Raw genomic sequence first — 26,102 nt, 5'->3', positions numbered from 1 at the left:
AGGCCACGGCTGTTGCTACCAAGTCGTACACGCTGGACGAGCAACGGCCAGACATACACGGCCACTGCGAAGGCTGCCGTTGTCGCTGGCGGCTCGGCCCCTGAACAGACGACTTGGGCTTACACTGCCAAGCCGTACACCTCTACTTGGACCAGCAATGGACAGACATTCACCGCCATTGCCACTACGACGTTGGTGACCACGGCTACTATTGGAACCGACTCAACTGCCACGACATTGTCGAGCAGGGGCGCTGCTGCTGCGGCGACGGGTAGTTTCAATATTTGGCGTGCTGGTGCGCTGGTTGCAGGCGTTGCTGCGATAATTTGAAAGAGCGTCTTGGGCTGCTTTGTAAATAAAGTAGTGACAAATATTCACGGCTAGAAAAGTCACATGGTAGAGTCCGCATATTTCCTATCAAGACATGTCGTATTATGCCTGCGTTTTCGGCAACTAGTTTCTCGGAGTGAGAGTTATATTCATCGGGTAAAGTCGCACAGAGAACGCTCATGTACCATTCCGAGTGCAAAATATTGGAAAAGTCATCATGTAGACCATTTTTCAGAACTAATTCAAACACATCATGTCCGAATTACTCCATTCAACAACGCAGTTCAAGTCAAGACCTTTAAAGCAGGTTATCCATAATTGTAAGGGAAATCCATACCAAGTTATTCAGGTACGACAGTGTGCAACTCTTCTCTATTCCTTCATCTATCATCAAGGCCAACATTATCAGCGTGCTACTATACCATGTTGATGTCTTTCGGGACGGTGATGGGGAAAATGCCAAGACGTTGCTCTTCACATTTCCGTTTTGAGTGGCTCATTTTCTTGGCAGGACAGGGACTCTGCTGGTCGAGTTCGCCTTACACGCAGGCTGGGTTGTATCCACACCTTGCCATCTGCCCGTGAAGAAGCGGTTGTAGCAGGAACGTACATCGCTACGAGGATATCACTCTCCGAGACGCAGAATCAAATCAAGTAATCGTGGGGTGATGATATCTGTACCAAAATTTATACTTGGGTTGTTAAAAGACGAAGATAAGGGGTGCTCCTTCTATATTTATATGGCTCCTTCCCGCCTTGTCCAGATGGCGAGTGTGCCGGAAGGAACCACGGCTCACAAAGCTACGAGACCGGAAAAATCGCAACTTGAATGTTTCGAATCAAAGTCACGTCTTCTTCGGCTTCTTTTGCCTCTATCGCTCCCTCATATTCATCGACAGCAATCCTCGCTACTTGACCGCATCTCGAATTTTTTCTACGATACATAGGCTACAGCATCAATACATCATTCATTCACCAATCGTGATCGGCCGCTTTCCGGGAGCCTTCGTGGCCTCGTTCCTGGGCCCCCCGCCCTTTTTTTTTTTCCATTCTACCGTCCAACGCCTCTAGAATGTCTACGCCGTCGGGCACGAGGAGCACAACCACATTTGCACTCCTCATGTTCCTTGCGCTTTACAGCGTGACAAACTTTGTCCTCTGCGTAGCATCTTTGGTCGCGTGGAAAAAGGCCAGGGATCAGGCAGGTAGAGAGGAGTGCAGCATCCAAGGCATTCTTTGTGGATACACTGCCTGGGCCATTTACCCTGTTCAGGCGGCTGCCGGTCTGATCTCTGGTTTCATGGCAGTTTTGATGTTCAGCCATGGTCTTTTGCGCACAATCAAGGCTCGTCTGGATCCTCTGTACGTGTTTCGTGGCGTCTTTTTCACCTTGATAATGCTGGTCCTAATCGCGGTCGTTGGCTGGTCAAGCTTGGACTACATTGACCATGACTCATCAAGCCTGGTCGATACCAGAGGAAATCTGTATCCTCACATTTCGGGAGGGCTATGGGACCGGAACTTATTAAACAGGAATATAACCCCCAGTTGGTTTGTAGGAATAGGGGGAGCATTTATTGTCTCGATGCAAACCGACGTTCCCGGAACGGTATTCGCCATTGGAATGGTGCATTTCAATATGTTAGTGGAACTGAGTGAGAATAAGCCGATTTCGATGCTAATGCCTTCTCAGCATCTTTGGTGCTGCTATTTGTGGATTGGCAGTCGCACTGGCGCCGCCCACGAGTGTTTTGGTTGGTGCGCATAGTGTAGGTCATGGTTCCGTCTGACTGTAAAAGTCACCGGATATTCATCTCGTCTTGCTTCAGAGAGAGGCTCTTTGTGAACTGGGTCAATATGGAGTGTTGAGAGACGTAGCTTTGGTGGATTCGCAATGATGGCTCACTTCTTTGTTTAATAGCTCTTGGTTCGTATCCTTGATACCGGTCAGCATGAATAGATTACGGCAAGGTGTTAAACGTGGTCAAGCTCATAAGGTGTGTGTATTTCCCACATGCAGTCCGTACTACACGTACATATACCTGGCCATGTCCTTGCCTGTAGATAGACGAGTCTACCAGACGGTTTCGTCATAGAATTTTTTAATGTACCCAAATCGACAATCATTCAATGCCAGAAGCTCAGACGCCATATCCGTTCATACGTCTCATCTATAAGAACCCGTTTTTACAAATGCTCCCAAGGTCAAAAGGTAAAAATATGCAAGTCAAAAAGAAATCCCCAAAAGGGTCAGCTGGTAGCCGTTTCTTCATCTTGGTCACCGCCAAGATTGTTAACTAAGCTCCACCGACGGGAAGTATCGTGGTCCAGCGTACCCCTTTGCCATGACGCTCTGGATATCTATGTTACTCGCAACGTCATGGTGCGAACTCCACATCTTGAGGAGGATGAAGCGTCCCGAAACAGGGGGGTCGAATCGGATGGTGCACTTTGACTTCTTTTTTTCAATGAAGAATTTGGCGTGGGGGACGAGCAGTTCGCCGCCTACGGCGCGAATGGCTTCTTGCGTAGCCGAGGCGTGGGCGTCCCATGCTTCTGCCAGGGAGACGGAGAGACGTTCGCTATGAGAGTGGGTCGGGCGGGATGGATGGGATGTCGAGGATCCCGACGGAGGATGGATTTGGCGGTGGAAGGATTCGGTAAAGTCATCTGTGAAGGGACCCTCTTCGGAATCAGAGGTTTCTGTTTCAAAAGGCAAGGAGCCAATGCGGTTGGGTGTGCGGCGCAGGATATGAGGCATAGTGTAGTCCTCTTCATCCGAAGTGCATTCGGTGGTAATGCGGAAGTCGGGCTGGTTTGTAGAAAACTCCTGGGGCATTTCGGGGGTGCGGTGGTCGTCCTCATCGTGGTCGTGGGAGTAAGAGTGGGAGGGATAGAGGGAGCGACGAACGCGTGTGGAGGTGGTGCCGTCGTTGTGGTGGCGGATGGAGACGATGTGTCGGGGCGTGGGGTCGCGGTCGAAGGAGTGACGGGTGGTGTGGTCGTCGTAGGTGATGCGGTTGGAGGAGAACATATTGGATTTGGTATTGGGCCGTGCGGCTGAGGGTGTCGTCTTGGTTCATGGAGATGAAGACCATGCCTTCGCGTACCCTAACTGATTTGTCAGTGAATGTCAAGGCAACCACGGAGTGCAAGGATGGCGAGTGGGATGTGCCTACGGATGGGAATAGTTCATGGAAGCAGGAGCCTTGATGACGAGTTCTTCAAGGGTGAAGACGGTTGCGCCTTGGTGTCGCAGCACAATATTACATCTATTGCCTTTGGTGCAGTATACCGAACTGTCGTTCCTTGAGGATGTTCTCGGCGGCGTAGGACGACTCGTTGGAGAACATGCCGCCGTCGCAGCTTACAATCTCCATTTGCAGCTGGCCCGGTTCAACCTGGCCGTATTTGCCATACCGGAAGCCCTTGAAACTCGGCACTAGTCTGTTCGAATCGATCTTCCGACGCTTGCTTCGTACATTGTCGTCGGGAAAGTCGTGGGGACGAATAGTGGGCGACAGGGTTGATCGGAGGAAAGGCGTCATGAGGTTGATGTGATGTTGTCATGTCGAGTAGCGTGCGAAGCTGCGAGTTGGCCTCGTCCAGAGTCTGGTCCAGCTCGTCCAGGTTGGGTCGTCGATGGTGCGAAGCGGTATCGAGGGGAACGTAGTCTGGGCTGGCGACGGTTCGTGGAGGACCACGACTGGTCCATGGAGTTGGATTCCAAGTCGTCCAGACTGGGGGCTCTGTCGTCTAGGTTGCGGATGCGCTCGGCTCTTCTAGCCGCCGCAGACCAGTATCTGGCTGGTTGTCGACCGTTGAGTCCGCCGCTGGGCTGGCGGCGGCAGCACTGGCGCTGACGCTGGCACTTGGTGGTGAAGCCGGTCGAGATCGTTCCCGCTCGCCGCTCAACGTCCGCAACGACGGTAGTCGAGGAAGAGGAAGCGGCGGGAAGTCTTCCTGGGAGTCTCGAGGGGGGTTTGGGTTTGCACGGTGTCCGCCAGAGCCGGCCCCCGATCTGGAGGCCATGGTGAGGGCGCTTTATCAGGGCTTTGATGCTCGTTGGGGTGGTTCGGGATGTTGAAGTGGTCTTTGTCGGTCTCGAGTGGGATGGCCAACGGGTCAAATCGGTACCAAAGATCCAACTAACTGATGGGGTTGGGCGGATTGTGGTCAAACGGTGCTAGTGGTGCTTGTGGTGCTCTAGCTGGCGCCAGGGTCAAGTATCCATCAATTAAATGACGTCGCGGCTGGTTGCTGGTGGCTGCCTTGGGATCCGACGACGGGCGCGGGCGGAGAAGAGCGATGCAAAGGTGATGGATGGGCCACGGATGAGGCAACGGTACGGGAGAAGAGGCCGAAATGTCGATGCAAGGTCAGGAATGAGAAGGCAGCTGAGGGGCGTGAAACAATATGGCCAGGTCCGGTTACAAAGGCACGATGATCCGGAGGCGGCCAGGTCAGGTGAGGGAGGTGGTCAACTGGTGGCCGAAGTGTATGCACTCGAAGTGTTTGGCCAGAAGGACAGCGAGTTGTCTGTCGGGATCATACAGGACCAGACGTTAATCCACTTCGGAAATCCCGTGTCGCAACAAGCGGTGGAGTTGAGGGGACTATAGCTGGGGTCAAGTTGGTCTCGAGTCTGCTCACAGTCTGGTTCCCGCAGCCAGCAGCCAGGCCAAGCAGGGTCGAGGAAGCGAGACGTCTTAAGAACAGAAGAGCAAAGGCCAGAGCGTCCACCGCTGGCCTTTAGTTGGCTGAGGCGGCACCCGGCTGTTTCGCGGGCTGGACATCATCAATGGACTGATGGAATGGTCCGCGGAAATGTACAAAGGCCTCAATCAATTTATTGTCTGTGGACATTGGACAGAAACAACAAGTCGAGCCTTGGCTCAGCAGTTGGCTCCAATCGACAAAATCCTCAATCCCTGACAAGGATATCTATCAACGCACAAACCATAAGGACGTCGCAATGGACCATGGATATGCATTTGTGCATTTATTGTGCATTTGTGCGCAGCGAGGGGCAGTAGCAGGCAAAGTGTACCCAAGGATGAGAAGAGGCGAGAAGAAGTAACCGGTACCTGTGAAAGGCTAACTCCGATGAATCCCCCCCAATGTCCTTCATACATCAATTTGTGTCTTGTTCTTTTGACTGGATGAATGAAGCCACTCCATGCTCATCAAAACCGGAATACACAAATCAACGAGCTCATGCAGGCTGAAAACGACTCATGAGCCCGCCAATCACAGCCAGCCCTCTTATGTCAGCACAGTAGCCAACCAGACAACGCACTTTGACTTTGCGGAACCACTGCCGTAAGTGTCATTGTGAGTCGCCAGGGTCCAAAGTAACAAGACGCCAAAACGTCACATTTCAGTCTCCAAAATGAATGAGCTCGCGACGCCCCGTGTCCGTTGACAGCTTGCGCAGGCCCGGCAGCACTTCAATTCGCCTACATTAATCAATACATAGCATCTCTGCCGCCCCAGTCAGTTGTATATTCCACTGCGCACCTCGGTGCTGCCAAATATCTCAGCCCAACCTCATCTCATCCTCACCTTGCTCTCACTCATCCTTCAAGCACCATCACAAACAACCATCACCTAATCACTGTGCGCATAGCACACATCACCCTTTTACTTTCTAGTAAACTCACCATCTTTTTTTAGAAGAAGAGAAGAAATTATCACATAGACAAGAAGTCTCTACACTCTACAATACACGTATCCATCGAGTCGAGTCAAGGCTAGATGGACCACCAGAACCACGCCGGCACCGGCGCAGATGCTGATGCTGGGCCGTTGCAAAACATGGAATCAAACGGAGCCATGCCCGTGTTTGACCAGAACCTGCTGGGCCAGGCAAATCCCGAGGCCGTGGCAGCCATGATGGCCGGCCAGTCCTTCATGCCAGATCCGAGCTTGGGCAGCGTCCCCATGGCAGATGGGACATTCATGTTACCCATGATGATGCCGAATGGCCTGCCGATGCAAATGCCAACGAATACCGTGTCTTCTGGTACGAGCCGTTCTTTCTCCCCGTGCCTGCACCCTGTGAAGAAAAAATTGCCCATCAACCAAACACAATAAGCGTATGCTGACAAGAAGGGAACAGATGACATCGCCCTCTATGACAGACAAATCCGTCTCTGGGGCATCGCCGCCCAGGAAAAGATTCAAAACGCGCACATACTCCTCATAACCATGCGTGGCCTCGCCCACGAAGTCGCCAAGAACCTCGTCCTCGCAGGCGTCGGCTCCATCACCCTCCTCGACGGCTCATCCGTCACAGAAGCCGACCTAGGCTGCCAGTTCTTCCTCTCCGAGGGCGGCGAGAGCCTCGTCGGCCAGAACCGCGCCGAGGCAGCCAGTCACGCACTCCGCAAGCTCAACCCCCGAGTCCAGGTGCACGTAGACCCCGAAAGCGTCACGGCAAAGGGCCCCAGCTACTTTGCCGCCTACGACATCGTCATCGCGACGGACCTGGACCCGGGCACGTTCCACATCATCAACACGGCCACGCGCATCAACGGGCGACCGTTTTACGCCGCCGGCACGCACGGCATGTACGGCTTCATCTTCAGCGACCTCATCGAGCACGACTACATCATCTCCCGCGAGGCCGGCAACGTGTCCACGACGCCCAAGCAGGAGTCGCGCACCCGCTCCATCACCGACGTCAAGACCAAGCGGGACGGCGGCAAAACCATCGAATCCGTCAGCAAGCGCGAGCTCTACTCGACGTGGTTCCTCGCCAGCGACGTGGCCGTCCTCCCGCGCGAGTACACCTCGTCCAAGCGGCGGCTGAGATCCGTCACGCCCGCGCTGTCCTGCCTCCGCGCCCTCTGGGAGTTCAAGCAGCTCCAGGGCAACCGCCTCCCCAGCAACAGGGAGGACCTGAAGCTCTTCACCCAGATCGCCACCCAGAAGCACAAGGCGCTCAGCCTGCCCAGCGAGACGCTGCGGCCCGAGTTCCTGCGCAGCTTCCTCCAGAACCTGGGCAGCGAGATCGCGCCCGTCACGGCCATCCTCGGCGGCCAGCTGGCCCAGGACGTCATCAACGTGCTCGGCCAGTCGCAGCAGCCGATCCAGAACATGGTCATCCTCGACGGCAACACCATGGAGGCCCCCATGTACCCCCTCCACCCGGAGCTCGAGCTCGGCGCAAGCCTGCTATCCGTGCCCAACGCCGATGCCGCCTCCGCCGCCGCGCACCCCATGGTGCCCGGGGATATGCACATGTTTGGCGCGGGGGACGTCGCGTTTCCCGGGGCCGCTGCCGCCGTGCCGATGCCCAGTGTCGATATGGCCGGGGCCGTGACGGACGGCGTGGGCGCCGTGGACGCAGGAGCGCAGCCTGTTGCTGCCGCCGCACAGCCGGCACACGCGCAGGCCCAGCAGACCCAAGGCGCGCCGGGCACGGAAAAGCAGACATCAAACGAAGCTCCCCAAGGAAACACCTCTGCATAGGGCGTGGATAATATGAGAAGGAGATTTCATCATGATGTGTTTGGTTCGGAAAAAGAAAAGGAGTGCATTCATCTGGGGGTGAAATGAGAAGAATGAATACCTTGTATATATAACTGGCTTAATGCGAAGGATAGCACCGTGCTTCGGCAAGTTAGATTCGCCTTAATAGTGTCAACACTTGACTGCACTTGTTCACTTTATAGAATTAAAGACACAACACCTCTTGCTGGATGAGAATGAACAAAGGAATGTCCTTTTATATAATGTCCCATTTGCAAAAATTGCATAGACAACAACGCATGCGGCATCACGACATCCATCACCATTGCATTCACATAGTATGCACACACTCCAACAGAGCAAGGGAACATATCATGTGTCAAAAGGTAAATATCATGTGTCAAAAGGTAAAACTTTTATTCATTCATTATCAGGGGCTCATCTATCAACGCACATGACAATGCACCTATACCCTATGCAGCCCCATCCACCTCCGTAGACGAGGCGTACGCAACAGATATATTCATACAAGTTGGCTAGCAAAAGATATAAAAACGACAAGCAGGAATGACTATAAGCATGAATAAGGGAGAAAATGATGAAAAAAAAAAATACCCCACGCCGTTGTATGCCACAGGACCAGGGACCAGTTGAAAAAAAAACGGTAGAATTAGGTACTCCTTTATTCTTCCTCAAAAGAACTAGAAAAGACACGGAGGGTATCGTGGCCGAGAATAATGAAACATATGGCTGTAGATGAAATGCGAAAGAAACCAGCAATGTGTGCTGGCAAAAAATAGTACATGAGTCAAGATGCGGCTTTTTGCCTTTTTGAGCGTAAAACCTTTGACTGTGATTATGTATCAGAACTGGCAGCCTTCTTTTCGCTGTCAAGTATCTCGATGGGTAAATATTTGGAGCCAGGTTTCGCCTTAACCGACCTGTGGTCGCGGTTAGGAGTTTTTCGTGGCTTGGATTTGAGTTTGATGGAGGACGACCGCTGGCCGCCGTTGCTTCTTTGTCTAACATTGACAATGAAGACGTCTGCATCGGGTGCTTCTATGCACTCACTTCTCTCCTTTCGTGGCCGGAGACGACGTTTAAGAGGCTCTTCCGGAGTCGCCGACGCCTCTAGATTTGGTATCGCGCCGAAGCCATACATAGACACGTTTTTCAGCTCAGCAGGGTCGGCAGGCATCTGGGCCGCCACCATTTTAGCTTCAGGCCGCGGCTGGTGCGCAGGCTCGTTTCGAGGGCAGAGGGCTGGCAATGTCTTCCGTAACACCTGCGGCGTCAGGAACCGAATAGATTTATACTTCGGCTGATTCGACACAGCATTGGACATCCGTGGACGATCCGGATCCTATCTAGATTCGTCTCTGTCGTTCGAAAGGTCTCCCTTGTCCTGCTTGCTTCGTTTGCGATGCTGATTCACATTCCACCCTCTAATCTGGGTAGGACCAGAACTGGGTAGGGCAGCTGAAGAGCCAGTCTCCTTGTGGTCGTAAGGGATCGTTTTCAACTCCGGCTTGTTGGACCATGCTCGGTGAGCCGGTACCGGAGCCGGTTGTAGCTTGCGATATTTGTTCGATCCGGCGTCTGAAGAGCCGGAAGGCGTCGATCTGTGTCGATGTATCGAGCCGGGAGGTCCACCATGAGGTGTTCCCGGTGGGCTCTGACCCAGCGGCCCCGGCAGACCCGGGGCGTTGGCGAATGTCGGCGACATGATCTGAGACGCGTAGCCCGCTGGCGGCGGGGGAGAGCCCATGTAGGGAGGGTTGTTCTGTTGTGGGTTTGGAAGAACCCTCTCTCCATGTATAGGCTGCAGGGACGGTAGAGGCTGATGGGCTTCCGGCAGGGGATATCCTCTTTGGTAGGATCGTGGAGGAGGCGGACAGTAAGAGCTATGAGTGCTATTACGCAAATTCGACTCACAATGCTGTTCCGTCGGACGCAATGGTCGCAAAGGCGGGAGAGGTTCTGCGCCTATAGACTGGGAGAAAGGCATTCTTGAACTCGACGGAGGCGGAGGCAGCGGGTACCCTTGAGGGGCCGGAGGAGGAGCAGAGGCACCAGCTGGAGGGAGAACCGATGGAGGTCCTGCTAGTCCAGCAGAGGAAGGCTTTTGAGGCCAATACGTGCTGCCATATGCCGGTGGTTGGGTAGTTTCGGATCCGTAGCTGCTCAATCGACGAGGATTATAGCCTGGTTCTATAGGTCGACCACTCGATACGTGAGGTTCACGAGGGCCAGGTGGATAAGAACCACCCGGAGGCGGATAATAACTTCCATGGTCAGGCATAGGTGGTGCCGGGGGAGCTGGAGCAGAGGGTTTGTAGTCTGTTCTGTGGCCGGCCCCTTGTGGTATGGGAATAGGATATGCTGAACGATCATGAACAGAATTGACTGGAGGCAGCGTCACACGGTCTGACTGCTGGTTATGCGTATACGGTGCAGACGGCTCCTGGCTGGGCCCTGGATTCATAGGTGCATGAGAGAATGAGGAGATGGGAGGTGGTTCCTCATGCTTTATCGTGGCCCGCAAATCCGAGTCTGCGACTGAAACACCAGACGTGCGTTCCACAGGACCGTCCAAGCTGGAAGGGCGTAACTCAAAGTCGCATAATTCTGCAAGGAGATTGAGACCCAGCCCGGTGCTTGCGGGAGCAGGAGCAGGGTCTGGCTTCGAGTCAGTGAAGACGTCGCGAATTGCATCGTAACGTGCCGGCTTGGGTGTGGGCGGAGCGGCTCGGGTGACATCCTTAGCCGTGACATAGGCTGATGCGTAAACCAACACAGACAAGTCCGCGACGCTATCGTCGGGTTTTTCGGGTTCCTGTGGCGGAGTAGGTTCGCCTTCATCTGCCTCGGATGTCGTCTCGGAGAATTGAGGTCTTGAATTGAACTCCTTTTCGGCTGTCCCCAGAGACTTGGCTCGAAGCGCATCATTGGATCGAACAAACTCAGCAATGTCAATGTCCTCAGAGTCGATCTCGGCCATTTTGCAAAATCGACGCAGATTGGCCCTCATCTTCTCCCTCAGCGGCAACTCTTCCGATCGACGTTGATTCGTTGTCGATTGGAATCCCCTAGAGGCGTGTGATATCCGACCAGATGGGTTGGCGATGTATACCACGGGCTTCCCTGGCATGACGTAAGGTTGTGGTTCCTCGAAGTCGTTTGTACTCGTGGGAAGAAAGATGCCATATTTTGGATGTACACCGTATCGTTTGACCAGTTCCTGATCAAAGTCCTCAGGAGTCGTGGTAGAGTAATCATATGCGTTGCACCAATGGTCAAAGTGGATTCCGTTACTGTTGGGGGTGTCGAGATATTTGCCTCGTTTGGCGCGAGTGTGGCCCTTTGTGGAATCATTGGACGTGTCTTTGAATCCAATTTCCCAGTCCTCAAACCAAACAACGTGGGGTGCGAGAATTCGACTGTTAATACCTTTCTCCCGCATTGACGGTCGTTGGTTGTAGGTACGCACGCCGTGCTCATCCGGCTCCCCAATATTCTTGGGTAACGGTGGGCTCTTTTCTCGAGCCTGCTGCCTGCTGAGAGCACGGCTGATAAAAGACCCATTGCCATTGAGCAGGGGCGGTTCTGGTGAAGCGGGAACGGATTCTTCTTCTCCCGGCGTGCCTTCAGGGTCCTTGTCGACATTGGCAGCCGAGGCGAGCAAACCCTTCATGGGGGCTGGGGCAATGGGTGCGGGAGCGAGCAGCTGACTATCATCAACGTTACGAGTCGATCTCTTTGGTGTTGACTGGCCATCTGGCTGGTCAACAGCTCTGCGCTTAATGCCACTGGCAGCGCCGCCACGACCACGGCCTCTACCTCGTGTGGGAGCTGCCGACGATTCCCTGGGTGTAGCAACAGAGGCTTCGGGGTCGCGGGCCTTTCTCCACATTTCAGTACCAGCGACACGGGAGGGATAAGGAACGAGATGGCCATTCTTGTAGCATTCATAAATGCCAAAGTCGTTGTCAAGCTCAGCGTCACTAATGACGCGAAAATCATATTGTTCATCCTCAACCTAATAAGGGGGGAGTGGCGTCAGCGATGATATTCACTCAGGATAAGGAGAGGGGGATGACGGAATAAAACGGAGGGGACAAAAGTTGGGGAAAAAAAAAAATAATAAGAATGACAGCTTTAGTATGATGAAGTCTTACATCGACGGGTAGATCCTTGGAATGAAGGGCGGCGAGGATGCGCAAGCGATTCTCCTGGCCCTCGTAGTATTGCTCCATTATGTCACTGAGAGCATTCTGCAGAGTGCGTGTTAGCATGGCAAGCGTCCCAAACGGATAGGAAACAAGGCTGAAGAGGGAAAACGAACCTTGAATTCTTGTTCAGCAACATATTTATCGGCATTGAAGCTGTGTTCGGCGAGGTTGAGATCGCACTCCAGGCGACGGTCACACTCGCGCAGCTTATTATCAAGCTTCTCCTTGAGCTGCTGGACAATGGGCTGATACTCCTTGGCCTGCTTGTAACAGTCTGGCTTCTGCAGCATCTCCTCGACACTACGCTCGGCAAGCTCCTGAAGGGCAGGCTTGAGGGCAAAAGCAACAGCTTGATAGGTAGCCTTGAGGTCGCGCTGGCGCTCATAAGCGGCCTGTACACGCGAGTCGGAGAAGTTCTTTACTCTCCCCCTGCGCGTGCCTCCTCGACCACGAGAGGCAGTAGTAGATTTTGACAAGGCAGCATTTGAGGCGCCTCTACCACCTCCTCGACCTCGACCACGGCCACCTCGCCCGCCTCTGCCACGGCCACGGGTTGATGTGGCGGGCTCGCGCGCGGGCGACGAAGTCTCAGCTGCCATGGCGGAAGCAGCGGAGCCGGATCATGTATCTGAGGTGGTGAGAGGCAGGGAAAGAAGGAGGAGGAGGAGAAGACGATGATAGTGGAGAGATATTAAAGGGGTGTATGGCAAACGATTAAAAAAAAAAGGATGCGGGTGGTGAGGTTATGAGAGATGTGTGGTGTGTGTGTGAGTGTGAGTGTATGTGTATGTGGATGCGGATGTGTGTGTGTATGTCGGTCCGCTCAAGTGCAGGTGCGGCCAAAGAAGTCAAGTTCAATGTGTGCCAAAGTGGAAAGTGTGAGAGGGAACCAGTTGGCGAACCAGTTGGCGTCTCCCGAAGGGCCCAGGCAGAGCAAAAGCCTTGCCCCAGCCAACCGGGTGCAAGTGAGCCAAAAACACACAGCGCCGACCGTCAATCAGCGCCAAGGCAGATGATTAAAAGAAATAGAGAGCCGTCTCGATGCACTGCCGCTCAAGACTCTGCCGAGTGCAATGGTGATGCGAGACGCGGCGGGCGTGGATGGCGGTGACTTGCAAGAATAGATGATTAGAAGAAAACGACGAGGTGTGACCTTTTCGGGGACCTTTTTTGGGCTGGCGGCCAGTACGGACGAGGATCCGGCTGCGTCTGGCTCTGCTGCGTTTGGCTGCGTCGCTCGACGCGTGCAACTGGGCCTCGTCTGCGGGACTCGACGAGGTACCGGGGGCGGCCGGGGTACCTCCTGGAGCATGGGGACCCGCACCAATCGTCGTGTATCAGGCTGCTAGGGGATACCGCAGCGCGGGAGCCGATTTGTCGAATACAAAGCTCGCAAGAACGCAGACTGGCCTCTGCCGGTGCGAAATAAAGACCGAGGGCTAAATATAAGAGTCCGTTTCTTCTTTAGCACATGGACGTATACTTCCCTGGTCGCCGCTACATGTTCACTAGCGTCCTGGTCCAAGGGCCTTTGGTGCAGCCTGGCAGTCGTCGAGGCCACGGCAGCGGGAGCGTTTGTCTACACTTTGCAGGTTTGCTCGCCACCCTGAATCACAACGACGAGGCTACACAACAAGCAGCCCGATGACGGAAGAAAAAAGGCAAAAATCAATGGCAATCATGTCACTGTGTTATTAGGGAATTCGCAGTGAATATCTACATCCAGGGAAACCTGATGTGGCTGTTGTCTCGCAGCGAGGCAAAGAAAAAAAACCTGATGCCCAGTCCGAAAGAGCCTTTTGCAAAACAAACGATCCGCCCTCTTCGACCAGCACCACAAAGAAGGAAAACGAAGTAGAGCAACTCTAATTTACTAGCACCATTATGAATACACAGGTACATAATCTACGGAGTATTGTAGGACGTCCTTGGAACAAGCGCACGCGCAGCAGGGCTGATCTGAGACGCAGCGGCGCTATTCAAACGAACCATTTTGCTGCACATGTCGCAACTCCCGCCTCGCGTTACGCAGCACATAGACGAATTTTGGGCCAGACTCCAAGCAGCATATCCTACCTTTCTACACTATATTATTCCAACGCTGTGAGACTGTTCGTCAAACGGGTTCGCACCAGGGGGGGGGGAAGCAGGCGCAAGCTCTTTGGTCTTGGACCTGATGCAGGTACCGCATCATGTGTTGAAACGCCAGTCTTCAAGTACAAAGCAGGTTCCGAATTTGCCCAAAGTCGTCGCACAAAGGCTGCTTGACAATAGAGTGGCTCTGTGCCCAAGGTTAAAAAAAAATAACTTGAATTGCTCACACATGTCACGACACTGATGTACGGCCGCCTTCTGCGCAAACATCACGATCCAGGATACCGGCATGTATATTACATACAGCCTCGCAGTCTAGCCGTCTTCGGCACCAGAGTTCTACTAGCACCACACGACGCACTCAAAGTTTTGCCATCACGTCCTGCGACCGCACCTCGCTGCCTAGATCAATTCCCATGTAGTGGCTGGCTTTACACTGTTACGCTTTCCCTCCCTTCCCTCATGTCGCACTCGAGAGCCTCTAGGGACGCTTCACTCGTCGTCGCTGTCACTTGCACCCCCGGAGCCATGACAGAGTTTAGGGGTACGACAGAACTTTGCGGCCCCCGGAGTATCCTCTTTTCCGGACCAATCAATGACAGGGAACCCAAGTCATCTCTTACCGAATCAGTTTAGTGCCCGCGGGCGGCAGGCTCGGCAGCCAATCAATGTATGCGGGAGTCGCCTGACTGGGGGCCCAGTCGTCTGTGTTTCAACCGGGGGGGCTGCTGTTGGCTGGGAAGGAGCCGTTGATGGCCAAGGCACAGGTACTAGTGATCCGTACGTAATGTGGGTGTTGGATAACTCGAGATGCGGCTGCATCAATATCAAAGCCATTGATCCGTCTTGGGTTTCAAGTATGATTTATTGGATGATGGAGCAGGAATTGCATTGCTCAACAGGATTCGACCGCTGTTGCGTGGTCTATCGTTCTGTTGTCACGATCATGCCATGTCAACCACTGATAGGCCCGCTCAGATGTAAGCCAGCCACGAGCACAAGTGATTCAGTAATTATTAAAATAAATCAAGATGGGAAAACAAATTAAGAAAATAATCCAATGCACCACTTCACATATTATTAATCAAGCCTTCTGAATATACTCTTGGGATTTAATTTCCAACTCTGACAACAAACACAGCACAATATACACGCATCTACGGTCGCACATTAGCTAAGCTCCGCAAAATCCTGCTAAATCAATTTTTACTACTTAAAATTTACTTAAAAAAATATAAGATAATTTTAAATAATTCTCTTAAAATCATATAATATATAATTTTTATTATAAAAATTCATAATTATTTTATTTTAATTTTTTAAAATATTTTTACTATTAAAAATTATATATTAGGGTTAGGGTTATTTTAGGGTTATTTTTAAAAAAAACTTAAAAAATAAAAAAAATAATAAAAAATATAATAAATTATTAGACTTATAAATATATTTAAAAATATTAAAACTTAATTTTTTATGATTTTGATAAGATTTATTTTAATAAAAAGAGTAATAACCCTAAAGTGTAAAAATGAATTTGGCGGGATTTTGCGGAGTTAATCTAATGTGCGACCGTACGCATCCCAAAGCGGCAACGCCAATGACCCGAAGCCGCAGTTCCTTTCTTTTTTTTTTTTTCAAACTCCCGCCGCCGCTCTCTATTGGACAGGCAGACGGAGCAAGCAGATTGGACCGTCCCGCAGCACACGTGAGATCCGCTCCGGCGCCCACCTATCACCCGTCAACAGGGGACCGCCGCAGATTAGTTAGTAGTACTCCGTAGCCGTACCGAGCATTGTAAGTCACAGTCCCAAAAAAAAAAAAAGTGACCTCATCTCGACCTACACCCCCAACGACGGCATCGATTTCTACCAACAACACACGGGAAAAAATAAAACTTGTCGCAACACCATACGCTCTGAACCTCGCCGTACTCCCCAGACACCGATTGACCGATGGCCAATGCGAAGCGCCGGAAGCTGCAGCGCCAACACCCCAAGGCGCAAAAGCCCAAACCAACCCTGCACGCCCGACCCGGCACCACTCCCAGCAAGCAAGCCCCCAAGAAGCCGCGCCAGCAGCAGCAGCAACAGCACGAAGCGCCCGTCATCCCCTTCCACCCCGAGGACAAGATCCTGCTCATTGGCGAGGGGGACCTGAGCTTCGCGGCGTCTATAATCCGACACCACGGCTGCGTCGACGTCACCGCCACCGTGCTGGAGCAGGACCATCAAGAGCTGGCGGGCAAGTACCCGTCCGTAGACGACAACATATCCGTCATAACAGGGCTCCGCAAAGCCCAGCAGGACAAGGACGACGACGAAGCGGGAGGTACCGACGACGACGAGAAGAGCACCGACTCGCACGGCAAGGCGCCAAACGACGCAAGCCCCCCCTCGGCATCCCGCAGCAACAACAGACTCCTCTACAACATCGACGCAGCCAAGCTTCCCGCCTCGCTCACCCGCCCGGTATACTCCACCGTCCTCTTCAACTTTCCCCACGTGGGCGGCAAGTCGACCGACGTGAACCGCCAGGTCCGGTACAACCAGGAGCTGCTGGTGTCCTTCTTCAAGGGGGCCATGCGCGCGCTCCGGCCCGGCGGCAGCATCGTCGTCACGCTGTTCGAGGGCGAGCCCTACACGCTCTGGAACATCCGCGACCTCGGGCGCCACTCGGGCCTGCAGGTGGAGAGGAGCTTCCGGTTCCAGGCCGCCGCGTACCCGGGCTACAGGCACGCGCGGACGCTGGGCGCCGTGCGGAATAAAAAGGGCGAGGTGGGCGGCGGGTGGAAGGGGGAGGAGAGGAGCGCGAGGAGCTACGTGTTTAGGAGAAAGGGGGAGGTCGTGGAGCAGAAGAAGAAGAGGAGGAGAGGGGACGACGATTCGTCAGATGAAGATGATTGACAAAGTATTCTCTGGATTACATGAACCTGGGACATAGGGACGGGCGTGGTGTAACTGCACGGCATAGCGTTTTGATATATTAGCACATCCAGGTATTGAAACATGGTATCTCATCTATCAGTTCCCGACCATTTCTCCAAGCTTTCACTTTACCTCTCTTGTCCTCTCTTTGTCCCGTATAGAAACTCGCTTGCCTCACCCCATCTTCTCCAATAATACATGCAGCCCAGCCCACACTTCACCCCGGCTTCTGCAACGCATATAAAAAAAAAAGCAAGTGATGATACAATGCCTAGCTTGACTCCAATTATGCCATAAGGTCCCTGTTCTGGTATCAAACCCCCCTACTTCCGTAAAAAAAAATGTAACCTCACCTGATACTAGTAAATAGATAATCATGCCGCAAGAACTATATCCTTCCGTATCTCTTCAGCTTTTTCTTCCATGTCCTTGGACTTGTTGGCCTCATCCTCTAGCCGTTGCGCTTCTTCATTCTCTCGCATGAGTGCCTCTTCTTGTTCCTTGAAGGCCCTTTGCTCCGCGTTTTGCTCTTCCGTTAGGGTGTCGTCTGAGCTAGAATCCGGCGGAGGAGGCGGAGGAGGCGGAGGAGATGGCTCCGTACCGTCTTCGGCTCGTGGTCTTTTCGTCTCTGGTCCCTCGAAGCGTCCCTCGAAGGGTGTTGCGCCGGCCGAGTCTGCCGCATCTGCCTCTCTTTTGCGTTTGCGCTCTTGGCTACTAGGGGAGTCGTTTTCTTCCATGTCACTGAGCGCAATGTCGTCCGCCACCTCGGCTCCAACGCTCTGTGATGCGTCGCTGGTTTTGCCATCGGAGCTCCCTGGCTTGGTATCCTTTGGAGCCTGTTTCTGCTGGTGCACCTCATACTTCTCGACTGCCCGTGTTAAAAAGTCCTTAACATACTTCTTTATTTTGAGGGTCTGATTTCTCGCTGAGGGCCGCTGTTGGATCCTCCACCCTGTTGTTCTTGTAATCAGATGCTACAAGCTTCTTGGCAATATCTTTACCCAATCGCTTGAGTTCTTCTTTCGGAAGCTTGTGACGAAATTTGTCTAGCATGTGTTTGACCGGCGGGAAGACCTATTTGATGATTAGCTCACTCAACACACGTGAATCACGGACCAGTAAAGTGGCGTACCGTATTTTCATAAATCTTCATCTGCTTCTCAATAGGGAGTGCCTTCCACTTGCTCCTCCTGGATTCCTTGGATGACGACTCGCTGGCATGTGAAGGAGTTGGTTGCGGCAGAGTCTGTTTCGGTGTCCCTTCCTTGGTCACGCGATCAATGATACTTTGGATAGCTAGTTGCTCCTGTATGGCCTTGGAGGGCGCCTTTGGTCCGTCGTTGGCGGGTTGAGTGGGTCTGCTCCAAGTGGTTTTGCCTTGCTTGTTGTAGTAATAGGTGTGACCTCTGCCATCCTTGGCTGTAAACCAGCCCTCGGGGAGTGGTCCGAAGCGTCGAGGTGGCCGGTTGACGTTGTTATGCTGAAACGACACACTGCGCTGGGGAATACTGCTCTTGGGGCCCTTTGGGGCGTCAATCGGCCGCGGTGATGCTGTTTTCGGTGTTGACTGGGCCGTCTCTTCCTCGCGAGCTTGTCCTCTCCGGTCGTCAAAAAGATTCTGAACTGGTGCATTGGGGTCAACCTTCCTCCTTCGGATGCGATATGCTACTTCCAGTTTACTCCAGTCGTCCAGCAGTTTCTTGGATTTCGCTGATACATCCTCGTGCTCCGAATCTGTTAAGGGCTGTATTGTTGCTTCAATGTTGGAGTCTTGAATCTTGTTTCTCGTCATGCGTGGGAACTTGTCGAGGATATCCAGTACCTGCAGTACAACATTGTGGTCGTCGATGAACGTGTTGAGGGTGGTTTTGAGAATTTGGTAGGCGTGCATACGCATGACGGAGTGGATGACTCGGTCATCATCGGAGCGCTGGATACGCTCAAGAAGTTTGACGGCAATCCATTTTTCCTTGCATTGCACAAGCGCGGCCATGACCTTTCTCGAGCCGTCTTCATCCAAACTCCGGGCTGGCATGCTATTGACATACTCTTCATCATCTTCCTCGGGTCGCTTGCGGCGTGGTTTCTTGGCAACAGCGGTATCCCAGCCATCGGCGTCGTCAATGCCAAGTGCGTCAACAACCGTGGTTGGCAACTTGGTGGCGCGCTCAGTCTGAGTCTTTCCTCCGATGAATCCAACGCAGTTTTGCTCGCCGCAGTAACATGGCTGCGGCTCGGCACCGTAGCGATCAACATTGTAGTTGAAGACCAATTCCTCGCCGGCTTGGATCTTGCGCAATGCAAAGATGCCCATGCGCAGCTTGTCCCCAACAACCCACTTGTCCACGTAGCAGTTGGGATTGCATGAGTGGTTACAAAAGCGACCGAGGTTACCCTTTCTGGTTGCGTCAACAAATTCACTCTTGCTCAGGGACATGAAATAGAAATGCTTGATGCCCTCCTCATCGTACTGCAGCATACGTCGGCGAAACGTGGGCTCGTTGATAACCTCGCCAACATACTCGTAAATAAAGTCGTTCGGTTGTAGAGAAGATTCGGTTCGAAGACCATATCCTTTCTTGTCGGTCTTGATGACAGCAACATCAGCCCAGAGCTTGCGTTGAAAGCGTTGATTCTGGCAACCACCGCCGCAATTGCTGCCGCTGGCGACACACTCCATTTTTGTAGCGCGGTTGATGCAGTCGGAATCCTCGCCACAAGCAAAATTCTCCCCATCTTCTGCAGCCCATGGTTAGTTACGAAGACTTTTGAGCACGACATGGCGTCGAAGGCGCAACGAGCTGTGGGAACAACAAGGGGGACGGGGACCGGTCCAAAAATAAAATAAAATAAAAATTTTCTGGCACGTACGAAATTCCTCGGCACAATCACAGTCCAAAGCGTCATTTTCGGTAGAACCGAGATGTTTTGATCCATAGAGACAGTCTCGAATGACCTGAAAGGACTTGCAAGACTCCTCGGTAACGTTTGGGAGGTGGTTGAATAGTCGCGGTTCGGGCTCGGCGGGTTTTTGTGAAGATCTTCGCGATAAGCGTGGTTTTCCGGAGGCGGGCGTATTCACCCCGTCGCTCTCTGATTTGATGCCATTGATGGATGCAGGCGAGGCACCACCCTTGATGCCGTGCGCTGGCGTTGACTCGGCCGTGTCCATGGCTTCAGGTAGCCCATTCGCGATTCCGTCTTCCAGCTTGATCCTACTCATGCTTCTGGCTGCATGCTCATCATCCTCCATTACCACATGAAAAAAAAAATGGTGAGTGCGGTATGAAGCGTCAACGCTAACACGGCGTCCTCGGTCGGCTTGGCTAGCAATCCGGGATCAAGCAATGAAGGCCGCGACGGGTTGGTGGCAGAAAGCGACAGGGACGCGCGTGGGAGGCTGCGAAGTGTGTGGGCGGAAGCCGAAGCAGGAAGCCGGAAGATGGAAGCCTCAAGCTGCACGGTCAGCGATTCGCAGTGGATCGCGTGCGCCGACGGCAAGGCAGAGCGAGAGAGAGACACGGCAGAGGGAGGGTAGGGCGGAGCGAAGAGGCCAACGATGCTCAGCTGCGGCGTGGTCGGGATTGAATGCGATGCATATGGCCTTGCACCTTGAGCGAGGTGACGAGAGGAATTGAGAGCATTGGGCTCAAGTGCTGAGAGAGTCTGGTTGAAAACGTCGAGTCAACTAGTCAAGGGCAAGTTGGTCAAGTGGTTGACTGGTTGACTGGTTGACTGGTTGACTGGTTGACTGGTTGACTGGTTGACTGGTTGACTGGTTGACTGGTTGACTGGTTGACTGGTTGACTGGTTGACTGGTTGTTGGAACCATTGGCGCGAATCTGGCGCTCTTGATCGCTAGACTTTGGCACTAGGCCACATCTGGGCCGGGGCGTGGGCCGGGCGTGGGGGCTTCAAATGCTGTCAATGTTCAATGTTGGCAACAATCTCCAGCGCAAGCGTCTGCAGCGCGCAATTGATGGCTCCAGCACTCCACGTCTGTACTCCGTACTTGAGTACTCAAATTGGAGTCAACTGGCGTCTACAGGAGTAATCGGCACTGGCCAACTGCAAAATGCCCTGTGAGCTTCCCCCCCCCCCCCCCGGAGGAGTTTTTAGATCTACAAGTTCCTGAGGCCCCAGCACGGGATCCACCCACAGCTTCCTCCCAGCAGCTTTCCGCGTTGGATGTTCTATTTTAAAAACTCCCGCACGGAGTACGGAGTACATGTATATCTCTTTCAATGTGCGCTGGTGTGTTTGTTGTAGCGGTCGTATTGACTCTTCTATAGTAACTTGAGAGTACCTTGTTAACAAAAAATTAATCTCTTATTTATGAATATAAAATAATATTTGATATTAAAATATAGGTGGTATTCTTACTAGGTCACATCCCGGTTCAGTACAATAAACGCACCTGCGCACATTCAAAGGGATGCACCTCTATTTCCGACAAGGCGACACCAGGGACCATGAGTTTGACTGCCCAGACACCGCATGAAGTAGCGAGAAGCTTGGACATCGAAACATCAGGAACAAGCCAAGCCATTGACAACCGGGGAGATGAATCCCCAGGTCACCTTTATGCGCTCCAATTCGTCCAATCCAATCATAAAATGTCTGGCTCAGTACAGGTACAGTCCCACATGTTCAACCCATGCTTCCTTTATCTGATATTCGCAACCACAGCATGGTGGTCCTTTCACTCCTGCTTTATCAGAGCTTTTTTCTTTTCCCAACATGTCTGGTCCATCTTTTTTCATCTCATAGAATCAACCAACTGTTTCATCACAAGCAGTCGATTTAATTTAAAAGCCTCCCAGCAACTGCTCGCGGACAGTTGGTACCCCGTATTCCGCACGCCGTCCGAAATTGTATCCAACAATCTCAACTCACAAGTTCTTTTTTTTCTGTTGTGGAAAGGCAAAGGGTGCGACGAAGGAAAACAACAAGAGCAAAGGGGGACAGAGACAGTGCCCCCAGCAATTACCGGCATCTCGGCCACCTTGAGCCATCATCGTATTGCTGCTGTCTCACCCTCGGCAAAAACCAGTCACTTGTCAGAAGCGCTGATTTGCGACGCACTTGACCACATCTTCACCCTCTCTGATGAGAATCAGCCGCCACAACATTCAGCCAGCGGCACCTATGCCAAATCATGTCATATATCAATGCAAGGTTCGCGGGTCACCACCACGCCATCTGCAACTCCACGGCCCGTGTCAACGTCACAATACCCGTGCAACACCCCCAAACCCATCCGAAGTGACGTCAACTGGTCTGCCAATCCGTGCCCTCCTCAACCCTCCACGTTAGCCGCAGCCATCAATTGATCTCTCGGCACCGCGGTACACGATGCCCAACCGGGAATCAGGCCCTGGTGCTTCGGAGCCGTCCAGTTTGCCAGGGTTCAGTGCAACGTCACCCTTGTCCTCGACTCCTCGTATTCATCAACGTCATACTGCCCAGTCTTGCCCAAGCTAAATAATTGTATATACTATTACCATAAGAATATACTTGAATTCTTTCCATATCTTCTAATATCCAGCCCTTCAAGTTAATTTCCATAGTAAAATACACTACACTCCATAAGGTACTGCAACCTCTACGCCTGTTTAGCTATAGGAACACAAAACAGGTCCATGACTAGGCAAGCTTCGTGGCGAGAAGCCCAAACAACCCGCGTTTCCCGCAGGATTCATGGCATCAGTCGACCAAACGCCTCAAGAACCGTCAATAGAGTTGAGAGAAGCCCGAAGAATGTTGCCGTCAAAAACGGGGTTCCCTTTGCTGTTAGTAGCCTAGACTCTGGATTGATAGTGATTATCTCCTGCAACACTTGATACCACAGCAACAACGTCGTGATGTATGTATCGACTTCAACGTTCTGACTGATTGCGCTTGTATTAATGCGAGCAACCTACCTAGGTAGTCTTGAGATAAGTTTTACTAGCCCAATAACTGTATACTACCTAAGTAATTATACCAATATTGCTTTTTGGGCTGTTTCAGGATAGAACACCTAATATTCTCGGTAGCCTAGTGTGTCTCTTCCCTCCTTGAGGGGCCCTTCGAAACGCAAAATAATTCAACCGATCAATCACTTATGTCACGGACATGTAGTTTATCCTATGGTAAGTAGTTCCTTGATGCATCATCCTCATTTTTTTTTTACTCAACTTCTTCCGCTTGCGCATTCTCTAGGCTGCACTTGGCCTGAAAGTAGTGTAGTATTTCAAGTATGCGGATTAAGCTACCAATATTCACAATGGTGTTCTCGGCCGACTGCTACCATACAGGTGCATATTTAGCTAGAGAAAACACTCAAGCCTGGATGATTCTACAATATTATCCCTTAGCCATAGCATTCCACGCAAACGTATACACCAATTTCAGACCCTGTGAATACCTTTGTCTTACTCATCTGCCGCCTTCTTTAGATTCTCCAGCATCTTCAGCTTCAAATTTTTCTCGCGCTCCATCAACTCAGGCGTGAAACTCTTCCCCAAATCACATCCATCAGAGAGCTTACGGACAAGCAGCTGTCCCTCGGGGAAAGGAACTTGCTTGGCCCAGTCCAGCGCCTCCTCGTCGTTCTTTACTTTGACAATCCAGTATCCGCAAACATGGTCTTCTTTTGACAGATCAAAGGGACCGGGGATGACTTCTGGCCCAGACGAACCACCAAACTTGAGCCGATAGCCCCCGTCAGATGAAGGTGTGAAGCCATCAGCATGGAGAAGCACGCCCTTATCGGCCATCTTCTCATTGAAAGTGGTCATGGTCTCCAACATCTCTGTGGGGATTTCGAGATTTGGTTGATCGGCCATGGCGTCAGCGACGACGAGGAAGGCAAACCGAGGCATTGTTGGTGGTTCTGTTTAGATGTGAAGTTGGCAAAATTGCTGCAATACGCAAACACAACGTGTTTCGTACTTGTTCAGCGTGGGCGCAGTAGAGATGTCTGCTTGTGATGTCAATCGAGTGAGCTTTGTTGCTCAATTGATATTCCTTGATGACGTTCCAAATGACGATGGGGAGAAATGGACGCAATTTATAGATTCAACATAAGCGTGCCAACCGCTTGTTTATGAGAGGCGCTTCAACTACACATGCGCCATGGGGAACAAAAATGGCCCCAACTGAGTTTATTTCTTGCGTGTTTCCTCAAGGCAACCTGCACGCTGCCGTTAATTCTGGTGCATTTGGTTAGGGGTTAGGCAACAAGCTCAAAACCTAGCAATGTGAGAGAACCAAGGCCCAATGGCAATGTAATTGGCTTCTTCGGCTTTATCATGTGGCGCTTGTCGTGTCCCATGATTCGAATGCCAAACTTGACCCCCTCAAGCCACGACGTTGGGCACTCCCACATCCTCGCCTAGAGCAAAATCGATTCGCACTCGAGTACGGCACTGGACCAGAGCATAGGGTCTAACAGCAAAATATCGTATTTTTCTCATTGCGAGTGCGGCAATGTTGCAATATCTTGCCAGCTGTAGCATTTCACGAAGTAGGCTCTGCTCTCATCTCAGATATCGTGAACATACCGTAGTTAGCACCGGGCTACCATGTCAACGCTAGTCGGCAAAAAGCTTTTTTCAATCAGAAGGAACCAGTTGGATCTGAAAAATGTTAGCTCTGAAAGCCATGGGGCACAGGGCGACGAGCTAACTGTGAGTGCAGAACAATATGTGTTGCAAGCCTCTGAAGCCTCTGCACAGCCTCTGTGTCTGGGCTTGTATCATGACTAACTCTGGATCTTGCGAGGCAAAGCTGTGAGTGATGGGTGCTACGACCTGACCAACGGACGAAGTTTCCCACTGCTAAATCATGATCCGCGCAGATGGCCATCATGCCGTCCGAGGCATATCTTGAGAAAATCGGGTTCACTAGAAGACTAGACGATGGAGTTGTTCGGCATTTGATACTGGCCATCCTTTTACTAGTATTAAGTTCCGTTGGTAACGTTAGATTTAACGTCTCGCCCTGGTGACGTTGGCACATTCACGTCCCCAGCTCCAGTAAGTCTCCTGCAACAATAGCGAAGCTCTCGAATAAAAAACTATTCATGCAAGTTGAGTTTGCATACTGAACCAAGGCAATGATAAGCCAAAAGCCAGGCGGCAATATGGCGGCTCGATTCTGGTAATCCGGAAAAGTGGTATCGGGATCGGATCAAAGTGCCTTGCGTACCGCATCGGCTGGGAACAAGGAGTTCTCTTTCGGGTAATTGATGTGAAGCCACGGAATGCCGCATCGAATAACACTCCTGCGTCACCACATGTTTTGCGCTGTGTAACAATTGGTAGTTTCCGGAACTGTCAATTGTCATCTCGAGCCCCGGCTGTCCATCGAGGGTTCCTGGCAGCTCACAATTGTTCACCTGCATGTCAGAAGCGGCATGCAATATGCAAGAGCAATTGAACCAGGCAATTGGGCCATTACGGGCAGTAGGTTTCAGAACGACACAAACCTTGCAGAAATCAAACCCAGACAGGTTTGAGCCGTTGCAACTGTGAAAGAGGAGAGAAGACTCGTCCGAATTTGCGCGGGTGGGTCTATCAAGATTTGCCAACTCACTTTGCATGGACGATTAGGCGTGCTTGTGCCAGGCTTCGCCGAGAAGGAGCGACCAAGAGGTTATAAAGGGCGGTCGGGCTGCAGAACTTGCCAACATCTCGGGCTGTATTCTCAAATCCCCTCAAATCTCAAAGTGGTGGTCATGTCCCCGACTTTCTTCATCTTTTGCAATGGAGGCGCTATCCAAACCAGAGGAGGAGTGATTCTTGACATCACCCTACCTAGCCCGTACATACCGACGAGTCGTATACCTCCATGTTCCTATGCATCCAAATGGGGAGGCCTCTTAAAGCGGCCGCCGATGCTTACAGAATAGCTACGGTAAGCTTGCCTACATCGACTGCCAAAGGCAGCTTGCCATGTGCAATCGACAGCCCTTTTCAATGAACATGTGGATTGTGCTGAGACCGCTAGATGCAAGGAGACTCAAATTGGTATGGTCAGGGAGATCAACTGGGTGTGGCCG

The 26,102-nt window shown here is 52.1% G+C and overlaps 10 protein-coding genes across 10 annotated transcripts; 3 read left to right on the top strand and 7 right to left on the bottom strand.

Moving 5' to 3' along the window:
• Nucleotides 1-1,004: 1,004 nt before the first annotated feature.
• On the top strand, nucleotides 1,005-2,755 carry J3458_008898 (uncharacterized protein). The gene is made up of 2 exons (XM_066119450.1): nucleotides 1,005-1,971; nucleotides 2,024-2,755. Exons 1-2 carry the CDS (start codon nucleotides 1,403-1,405, stop codon nucleotides 2,118-2,120), a joined length of 666 nt encoding a protein of 221 aa, XP_065975245.1. The 5' UTR covers nucleotides 1,005-1,402; the 3' UTR covers nucleotides 2,121-2,755.
• J3458_008897 (uncharacterized protein) lies at nucleotides 2,624-3,364 on the bottom strand (the record flags this gene model as incomplete). The annotated part of the gene is made up of 1 exon (XM_007813163.2): nucleotides 2,624-3,364. The coding sequence occupies one exon, from the start codon at nucleotides 3,362-3,364 to the stop codon at nucleotides 2,624-2,626; it is 741 nt and encodes a 246-aa protein (XP_007811354.2).
• A 238-nt stretch (nucleotides 3,365-3,602) lies between these two features.
• Nucleotides 3,603-3,878, bottom strand: J3458_008896 (uncharacterized protein; the record flags this gene model as incomplete). Its single annotated transcript, XM_066119449.1, has 1 exon — nucleotides 3,603-3,878. The coding sequence occupies one exon, from the start codon at nucleotides 3,876-3,878 to the stop codon at nucleotides 3,603-3,605; it is 276 nt and encodes a 91-aa protein (XP_065975244.1).
• Nucleotides 3,879-5,629: 1,751 nt separating this feature from the next.
• AOS1 (E1 ubiquitin-activating protein aos1) lies at nucleotides 5,630-8,037 on the top strand. The gene is made up of 3 exons (XM_007813162.2): nucleotides 5,630-5,825; nucleotides 6,007-6,355; nucleotides 6,452-8,037. The coding sequence occupies exons 2-3, from the start codon at nucleotides 6,088-6,090 to the stop codon at nucleotides 7,804-7,806; spliced, it is 1,623 nt and encodes a 540-aa protein (XP_007811353.2). The 5' UTR covers nucleotides 5,630-5,825; nucleotides 6,007-6,087; the 3' UTR covers nucleotides 7,807-8,037.
• A 625-nt stretch (nucleotides 8,038-8,662) lies between these two features.
• Nucleotides 8,663-9,151, bottom strand: J3458_008894 (uncharacterized protein; the record flags this gene model as incomplete). Its single annotated transcript, XM_066119448.1, has 1 exon — nucleotides 8,663-9,151. One exon carries the CDS (start codon nucleotides 9,149-9,151, stop codon nucleotides 8,663-8,665), a length of 489 nt encoding a protein of 162 aa, XP_065975243.1.
• Nucleotides 9,152-9,169: 18 nt separating this feature from the next.
• Nucleotides 9,170-13,001, bottom strand: J3458_008893 (uncharacterized protein; the record flags this gene model as incomplete). Its single annotated transcript, XM_007813161.2, has 3 exons — nucleotides 12,152-13,001; nucleotides 11,985-12,080; nucleotides 9,170-11,845 (listed from the first exon to the last, which is right to left on the bottom strand). The coding sequence occupies exons 1-3, from the start codon at nucleotides 12,635-12,637 to the stop codon at nucleotides 9,170-9,172; spliced, it is 3,258 nt and encodes a 1,085-aa protein (XP_007811352.2). The 5' UTR covers nucleotides 12,638-13,001.
• A 3,083-nt stretch (nucleotides 13,002-16,084) lies between these two features.
• Nucleotides 16,085-17,035, top strand: J3458_008892 (uncharacterized protein; the record flags this gene model as incomplete). Its single annotated transcript, XM_007813160.1, has 1 exon — nucleotides 16,085-17,035. One exon carries the CDS (start codon nucleotides 16,085-16,087, stop codon nucleotides 17,033-17,035), a length of 951 nt encoding a protein of 316 aa, XP_007811351.1.
• Nucleotides 17,036-17,430: 395 nt separating this feature from the next.
• On the bottom strand, nucleotides 17,431-17,793 carry SET2_2 (histone methyltransferase set2; the record flags this gene model as incomplete). Its single annotated transcript, XM_066119447.1, has 1 exon — nucleotides 17,431-17,793. One exon carries the CDS (start codon nucleotides 17,791-17,793, stop codon nucleotides 17,431-17,433), a length of 363 nt encoding a protein of 120 aa, XP_065975242.1.
• Nucleotides 17,794-18,164: 371 nt separating this feature from the next.
• Nucleotides 18,165-20,309, bottom strand: SET2_1 (histone methyltransferase set2; the record flags this gene model as incomplete). The annotated part of the gene is made up of 2 exons (XM_066119446.1): nucleotides 18,165-19,792; nucleotides 19,928-20,309. 2 exons carry the CDS (start codon nucleotides 20,307-20,309, stop codon nucleotides 18,165-18,167), a joined length of 2,010 nt encoding a protein of 669 aa, XP_065975241.1.
• A 2,963-nt stretch (nucleotides 20,310-23,272) lies between these two features.
• On the bottom strand, nucleotides 23,273-24,909 carry J3458_008889 (uncharacterized protein). Its single transcript, XM_066119445.1, has 2 exons — nucleotides 24,729-24,909; nucleotides 23,273-24,678 (listed from the first exon to the last, which is right to left on the bottom strand). The coding sequence occupies exon 2, from the start codon at nucleotides 23,920-23,922 to the stop codon at nucleotides 23,473-23,475; it is 450 nt and encodes a 149-aa protein (XP_065975240.1). The 5' UTR covers nucleotides 23,923-24,678; nucleotides 24,729-24,909; the 3' UTR covers nucleotides 23,273-23,472.
• Between the last annotated feature and the right edge of the window lie 1,193 nt (nucleotides 24,910-26,102).

The sequence above is a fragment of the Metarhizium acridum genome (genome assembly GCF_019434415.1).
Source record: "Metarhizium acridum strain ARSEF 324 chromosome Unknown scaffold_141, whole genome shotgun sequence".
NCBI lineage: Eukaryota > Fungi > Ascomycota > Sordariomycetes > Hypocreales > Clavicipitaceae > Metarhizium > Metarhizium acridum.
This window is presented reverse-complemented; position numbering and strand designations above follow the sequence as displayed.

Bases quoted from the DNA above. Each gene is read 5' to 3' on its own strand.
- J3458_008889 (XM_066119445.1), bottom strand. From the start codon at position 23,922: ATGCCTCGGTTTGCCTTCCTCGTCGTCGCTGACGCCATGGCCGATCAA.
- AOS1 (XM_007813162.2), top strand. From the start codon at position 6,088: ATGGACCACCAGAACCACGCCGGCACCGGCGCAGATGCTGATGCTGGG. The intron at 6,356-6,451 runs GTACGAGCCGTT...AGAAGGGAACAG, and splicing joins AACGAATACCGTGTCTTCTG to ATGACATCGCCCTCTATGAC.
- J3458_008898 (XM_066119450.1), top strand. From the start codon at position 1,403: ATGTCTACGCCGTCGGGCACGAGGAGCACAACCACATTTGCACTCCTC. The intron at 1,972-2,023 runs GTTAGTGGAACT...ATGCCTTCTCAG, and splicing joins GGAATGGTGCATTTCAATAT to CATCTTTGGTGCTGCTATTT.